We start from the raw sequence: 7500 nt of genomic DNA, 5'->3' as shown, positions 1-7500 counted from the left end.
TTAACAATTAAAACCATGCTTCTTTGTAGAAAAAAAAATATTTATTTGGATATAAAAAGGATAGATAGAATAATATACCATAAAGGAACTAAAACTTAAGCAGAGGGAAAGTTGTACTATTTTATCCATAGTGAATTAAAATGCTGGTGTAACAAGAACATGGAAAGGTTTACTTGTAATTCAGGTCATGCTATTCTGAGCATGTCTTTGCTTGGCTTGTTGTAGGCTGTCGCACAATCCAAAATCAATAACACTTTATCCTTGTATTGGCTGATATCCAGGAAATAGTTCTGTAAATGAAAGTTCTAAGCCTTGATGAAACTAGTGCAAGGTTTCATAGTTGGAAAGATGGACAAATATCCCACTCAAAATTTTTATTGATGTGGTTGGTTGATTTACCACCTCAACCTAGTCACTGAGGTGTTGCCAATAAAGTTGAAAGTCCAGGAGGCTGTGTAGACCTATGTAGGTCATGAGACACTCTGGCCTTTCCCCCATGTGTTGAGAGGAATTGAATGAATTTGGAATGCTATTTATTAGGATGTAACTTCTCCATTGCAGATGCTCTGAGTGTTTGTAAATAAATATGCCTTATTAGTATAGATAAGGTTATACTTAAAGGCCCTTATCAATTTAGAAATTTTTGCTGTGTAGTTAGATGCTTTGTATTAATTGTGATAATAGCCAAAATGATCTTTGAATATGAACTTTAAATACAAATTGTACCCTTGGTTTTTGCCTTTGTCCATCTGATCAATGATCTTTGACAATGGTTCACTTGTTGCTTGTTTTCACAAGAATTTTAAAAATCATAGAATGAACAGGTCAATTGCCTTCATTTAGAAAGTTAACTTAACTCAGACTGGCTATGTTACTGAAGCACTTGGGTCATCTACTGAATTCTATGCTGAGGCTTCATCAGACTAATCTAGTGATCTTTGTGGAGTCCTCTGCTCTTGCTTGTGTTGCAAACTCCTAAGCATTTTATATTATAAAGTTATCAGTAGAAAGTAAATTTGTGGAAATTTTGTTAGTGATTTGTCTCAAGCTTTTCTCTAATGGGTATAATCTGATTATTAGAGAATTAATTTTTTATATCTTTTTTTTTTTTTGTGCCTAATAATTAGGAGGTATTTTTGTGCAAGATACATGTATGGGTATGTATACATGTGTAATTTTAAAAATATAAAAACATTTCTCAATCTTATCCTCCTGTTTCAGAGCCAAAATGTTCAGCAACCTCTGGGAAACCGCAAAGAACTCGCCGTTCAGCCGGCCTGTAGAAGCTCAGTGTGATGCCCCCAACAAAGAGCTTGTAGCTAACAGGAACATTGCTGCTGCTGATGCTCGTAAGTTGAGGCCTACACTCTTGTTAGTATTGTGTTTTTATCAGCATTGTTATAAGCAATATGACTTTATCCACTTATGCTGGATGAAGTGATAACACATCATGGGAATATTTTGCTCCTGCTGGATGATGTCCTATCACTTCATGATCACTCCCTCTAAATGCACATTTAACATCATTTTGTATGTATACACTCATTGGAGGTCCATTTGTATGCATACCTTTTTCTTCACTTAGGGGAAAAAAGTAAACAAATGAAAGCTCCTTACCATAGCATGGGCAGGTGAAAAGTGCTCTGAGAGGTGCAGTGTGTTTGTTGCCAGCAGGAGTGGCATTAGGGATGAATAAGCCCTGGTGCAAAGGGGTTAAAGGAGTTATATTAACAACAGTACTTTAATTTTTTTTCTTCTGTTGCCATTTTTGTTGAGCAAGGAAGAGTATGAGCTTGGTGGTTATGTTTGAAGTAGTTTCTTTTTGATGCAAGGCACCAGTTTGTGGGCATTATGGAAAGCCCCAAAAGCTGTTTCTTTTATTGTTCAGATATCAAAGTTGGTGGTATAGATAACTTGAATGTTGTTATTTTTTGTCGACAAAAAGCTTGCTTCAAAGGATCTTTTTAGTATAATAGTAATTTTTATTTAAGTTTCTTAACCTTTATTGGCAGAGTACAGCTGTGAGTATGGATCGAACAAATACTACGCCCTTTGCGGCTTTGGTGGTCTGCTCAGCTGTGGTATCACACACACAGCTGTCGTCCCCCTGGATTTGGTCAAGTGCAGGATCCAGGTAGATCCTGACAAGTACAAAGGCATCTTCAATGGCTTCAGGGTAAGTTAATCCTCCTTGCTTCTAGATTGTCATTGTCAAAGAAATTCTCTTTATTTGAAGAACATGCTACCCATGTAGTTTATTTGATAAGTTTAATTAATTCTATTAAAAGATTTTTTTTTATTTTTTTTTAAAGATTACTCTTTTGTCAAGTTGAGAAAGAAATAACTGTCCTTTCTTCACAGGTATCAGTTAAGGAAGATGGTATGCGAGGTTTAGCTAAGGGATGGGCACCCACAGCCATTGGGTACTCCATGCAGGGTATCTGCAAGTTCGGGTTCTATGAAGTGTTCAAGATCTTGTACGGCAACATGATCGGCGAGGAAAACTCCTACCTCTACCGCACATCCCTCTACCTTGCTGCTTCTGCCTCTGCCGAGTTCTTCGCTGATATTGCCCTCTCACCCATGGAGGCTTGCAAGGTAAGAGGAAAGGCCGCACAATACATTTCCTTTGTGCCGAAGTTTAACCTTATGACGACGGTGCGTCACACTTGTGTGACACAGCCAAACTCCCGATGCCGGGGTGTCATGCCAATGTGACGATTACAATGCAATATTGCAATCGCCCGGCATAGGGGTCTTTGCGTAGCGAGTGCCCCGTCGGGAAAGGGTTAATCCAAATCCAGAGTAACCAGGCTGAAGAGAGGACAGAATTTGCATTTGTTTTTCTTAGCATTGAAAGGGAGATTTTATAAGGCACTAATACTGATATGGGAAACGTGATGAAAAGAAAAGAAAAGAAAAAAAAAAAAAGGCATGATTACATGAATTTCCTTTCTATTTTGCAATTACAATTTATAGAATAAGTTAGTTTGCACTCTGAATTAGAAGCCAATTCTGATTCTAAAAGCTGTTCAGAATGTCAGTATATTACACAACTAGAAATTTTCCCTCGTTTGTGTCTGAAACTTAAGAGAATCTGGTAATTTATTATTTTTCTCCACAAAACACCTTTGTCTTGAATGTGTGAACATATATTGAACCCATTCGTACTGGATCACATCCTATCATGTCATGGTAATATTTCGCTTCCTCTTTGTGATGTCCTAGCACATCTTGATCTCGCCCTCAAAACTTATGTTTTACATCGTTACGATTGTACATAATCATAGAAATTCCATTTGTATAGTCATTTTTATTCACTTTAGAATAATGTAAACAAAGACAAAAACCCCTTGATTATTGCCCCGTTGAAGCGGGTGGGTAAAAAGACGCTGATAGATGCACAGCATGGCATCCTGCAGGAGGGTTCTTGTGCTTAGTCACTGCTCGTTCTTGTTATCTAGCCGGTGGGAGAGGCCGCATGCAAGTATAAGCCCCAGCGTGAATAGGTTAAAAATGATTATCGAATGGCAGCTCAACCTAATGTTCTCATGCAATTTATGTCAGTGTGGCAGAACGTGATTGATGGGACTATTTCTTGCTGTAAATGCACTGGATTGGTGGGATCTGAGCTCAAAGGTTAATTCTGCTCCAGATGTGTTAAAATTTACTTGAGTCCTAGATTAAATTTTAATATGGTATTTGTGTGTGGCACTTTTAACCCATTCACGCTGGTTGACGTGATAGCACGTATTGTAGTTTTCGCGTCAGACGCCCTGGACGAGCTATGAGGGGAAGCGGCGCGCTCGGGTAGAGTGAGCGGGCAACCCAGAATCGCAGCTTGTGCACCCAAGAATCTCAAGGCGTTAGGCTTATGCCTTCGAGAACCCCGGTATTGTGACCGCGCAAAGCCGGAACGGCCCCGGCGTGAATGGGTTAAGATGCCTATGGACTTTGGGAAAAATTGAGCTTAAAATAATTTTTTAAATTGTCTTTCAGTATTAAATCTTGTACTTGGACTTGGTGTCATTTCCGGGCTCTCAGAAAAATGGTCGGTATCTAATAGGTTGTGAACTACTATTCCAGGTGCGTATCCAGACCCAGCCTGGTTTTGCCTCGACTCTGCGTGCCGGTGCTCCCATCATCTATGGACAGGAAGGCCTGTGGGGCTTCTACAAGGGCGTCGTACCCCTCTGGTGCAGACAGATTCCTTACACAATGATGAAGTTTGCCTGCTTTGAGCGTACCCTGGAGGCCCTCTACCTGTATGTGGTGCCCAAGCCCCGTGACCAGTGCTCCAAGAACGAACAGTTGGTTGTCACCTTCGCTGCTGGTTACATTGCTGGTGTGTTCTGTGCCATCGTTTCACATCCTGCTGACACCATCGTCTCCAAGCTGAACCAGGATAAGGGATCCACAGCTATGGGAGTTGCAAAGCAGCTTGGCATGGCAGGTAAGATGATCACAGGAAGATTTTACTGTTCTATATAAGTTGTCGATGATGGCATGTTAAATTCTAATTTTGTGATTAGCTTGTTCAATAAAATTTTGTATCAAGATTAAATTCATTAGGTCATGAAAGTTGAGAAAAGAATTTTCATGCCTTAACCCTTTGGTCGTTGGTATTATCATATATGGCCTGGCCCATCCGCATCTAGGCCTATTGCTTGCCTTAACAGTGAAAGATGCTATCCACGACCAATGGGTTAATGCATATGCATTCCTATTTTCAAGCTATTTAATGAAGAGCTGGCTTTAATGTTGAAATCTTTACTTGTCTCCAGGTCTATGGAAGGGTCTGTTCCCACGTATCATCATGATCGGTACCCTCACGGCTCTGCAATGGTTCATCTACGACGCAGTCAAGGTCACCCTCAACCTCCCCCGTCCTCCCCCACCAGAAATGCCAGAGTCCCTCAAGAAGAAGTTGGAGGCCAAACAAGCGTAAATGGTCCCGTGCTAAATTCTTTGCAAAGCCCCAAGCACATTGCATTAACCTTGGCCTTCAGTGAATTTTTTTTATATTAATTATAAATTGGTACTTGTCACCGTCTTTTTAAGAATTTCAGAGCAAGAATTGTCACTATTTGTCTTGCTTTAACTGAGGCATAGGAGGCAGTGTTGTATTATTCTATAATAATAATAATAATGTTAAAACAGCAATTTTGCACTGTGGCTTTTGTGCTGCCTGTGTCAGTTTGTTGCCATTCCTGGAATGTGCTACTGGTGTGGTAAAATCATCACTACTTGTCCTGTAGCATGATCCATGAAGGTTTTAGTGAGGAATACTGTGTTTTTTTTTTTATGTATGTCCGACTGGTAGGAATAATCTGAAATTGACCTTTATTTTTTTCCCCAACTATTTATGAATGTTTTGGAAAATGGCTGATGTATATAGTAACTCATCATTGTATAAAATACATTAAACACAGTAAACGAGATGGCACTTTCTTTACCCTTTTTCAGGTGTTTGTGCTCAAATGCCTACTCAAAATGTTTATACAGGTATAACCTATTTTAGGGGAATAAAGCATTGTGAACCATTCTCTCTGGTACAAGTTCTATTCCACTAAATGGTATGACCATAATTGGAATATTAATGAGTAAATTGAACAAGGAGAGAGAGAAAAAAAAGGGTAAATCTTCAGTTCCTTTAATATCAAACTTACTTCACCTTAGAAAAATAAAAAGTTGCTGTGGGAAATTATTCAGAATTGATACATATATTATAGCATGTAATATTCAACGTCAAAGTAAAATTAACATTGGATGTACTCTTCGTCACAAAATTTTTGCATTCTGAAAGAAAATGGTTTAGTATATTGACAAGTCTTGCATTACTTCCCAGTTTACTAACTGCAGGGGAGTGAAATTCATATAATAAACTATAATAATTTAAGAGAAAAGAAATCAAAGCACCTCATATGTGAATATATATCTTAAACTAAGGCAATTTTAAGGATATATTGGCATTGTCAATTAAAATTCCATTTAACAAAAATATATCCTTCCTAAAAACTGTCGACCTCCATTCGTGAGTATATCAACTTCAGAATTTGAATGAAATAGTAATCGTAGGATTCTACCTGCTGACGAAAAAAAAGTATACCGAATACATGAAATTAATCAAATGGTAAAATCTTTTCAGCCGGCAATATTAATGTACTTGTCTTTTGTACTTTTAAGTGTACCATTTTTATTATTGCATAAATGTTGATCATTTGACGGTTAACTGATGATGACAAGTGAATAATATTACTGGCTGCTGTCCACTTTGCTACAGTAGTCCAAACAATAAATATGATTTGAAACTTAACCTTGTACTTTAAAAACAATAGTACCGCCATCTGGTAGAAAGAAATGAAAATCATGCAAATTTGAAAAACTGTTTTTCAGTCTATACATCTCCCTTTAATAGTCCTATCCAAACAAAAATTAAGTTAGGTAAGTTCCTCTAACAAAATAAAGCTAATATTCATACAAGAAAATTTGCATCTGAGAGAGCTGGCCAATTATAAATAATGAACTGTATTTCAGTTAACTGTTACAATTATAGACACTGTTGATGTCGGTAAAAAACTAAGTTGATTCATTTGCAATTGGTAACGACTTTCACAAAATTAAAGGATCATTTTCAACAGTTATCAATCTGTGTAGCATCTACAGTACAATAAACGCAACGACATAAATGAATAAGTAATATTTCGCCACAAATAATCTTCAGTACATCGAAGCTGTTTCCTCTGGAGAGAGTGTCCCTGTCAGCCAGCCGTTGTTCCAGGGGCAAATCAGACGAACTCCTGTTCCGGAATGAGGGTCACTCACTCACTCATCGTCCTCACTCTCCATTTCTGGAAGGTAATAGTCTGGCCTGGAGGGGGAAAAGGGAAAAGGGAAATTGGGATTTTTTCTCCAATATCTGAAATCTGTTACTCTGTTACTGAATGACTTAAAAATTACGTGTAACACACATTCGCCTTTAACACTTCATTAAACACAGAATCAAGTTTTCATGATGAATCAATTTCACTCAAAAATAGTTCATTTATTCACTGTCTTACCTCATTGGGGATCGCGGAGGAGTTATGAAGGGATTCCCGGCGTTCATTTCGGCAAACTCCCTGTAAGTAACAAAATGCATATTTATTAAATGTTTATATCAAAACACGTATTGACTAAATACAATCTAAACGAATAACGTCAAAATAAATAACTGAAACAGCTGACCCAACACACCTGGCCAAACTGCGCTTGCAAGCTGGAGTTCGTCTCCGGGTCGCGTGGACGCTTAACTTCCGCGGCGCCTGGATGTGCAGCATCACGAAGTGAGCGTCGGGCGTAACCGCTTTGGAATCTGGTCTGCAAAGTGAAGACATTTTTCTGGCCAATCTCTCGTCTGGGTCTTCACGGACAAGTCGATTCCCTGAAAGTCCTGGTTCGGGAGACGATACCTGAACCGATGGTCTTTTTGGTGTGGTATCTTGATAGCTCGAACCAGGT

General features: G+C 38.6%; 2 protein-coding genes across 2 annotated transcripts in view; one reads left to right on the top strand and one right to left on the bottom strand.

The window, feature by feature from the left end:
* The window catches only part of LOC122266286 (solute carrier family 25 member 3), a 7399-nt gene extending 1958 nt beyond the window's left edge, over positions 1-5441 (top strand). Inside the window, exons 2-6 of the mRNA XM_043035957.2 lie at positions 1222-1349; positions 2013-2176; positions 2362-2598; positions 4087-4453; positions 4785-5441. Coding sequence (XP_042891891.1) covers positions 1229-1349; positions 2013-2176; positions 2362-2598; positions 4087-4453; positions 4785-4948 — 1053 coding nt within the window. The 5' untranslated portion in view covers positions 1222-1228 and the 3' untranslated portion in view covers positions 4949-5441. The remainder of the gene's footprint in view (positions 1-1221; positions 1350-2012; positions 2177-2361; positions 2599-4086; positions 4454-4784) is intronic.
* A 196-nt stretch (positions 5442-5637) lies between these two features.
* LOC122266285 (uncharacterized) overlaps positions 5638-7500 on the bottom strand; it is a 7278-nt gene continuing 5415 nt past the window's right edge. Inside the window, exons 8-10 of the mRNA XM_043035954.2 lie at positions 7237-7500; positions 7062-7121; positions 5638-6871 (exon numbers count right to left, since the gene is read on the bottom strand). The exon at positions 7237-7500 is cut by the window's right edge and continues 1350 nt beyond it. Of these exons, the coding sequence (XP_042891888.2) occupies positions 6826-6871; positions 7062-7121; positions 7237-7500 (370 nt within the window). The 3' untranslated portion in view covers positions 5638-6825. The remainder of the gene's footprint in view (positions 6872-7061; positions 7122-7236) is intronic.

This window comes from Penaeus japonicus, unplaced genomic scaffold (assembly GCF_977035675.1).
Source record: "Penaeus japonicus unplaced genomic scaffold, GWHDUDI00000001_assembly GWHDUDI00000038, whole genome shotgun sequence".
Taxonomy (NCBI): Eukaryota; Metazoa; Arthropoda; class Malacostraca; order Decapoda; family Penaeidae; genus Penaeus; species Penaeus japonicus.
This window is presented reverse-complemented; position numbering and strand designations above follow the sequence as displayed.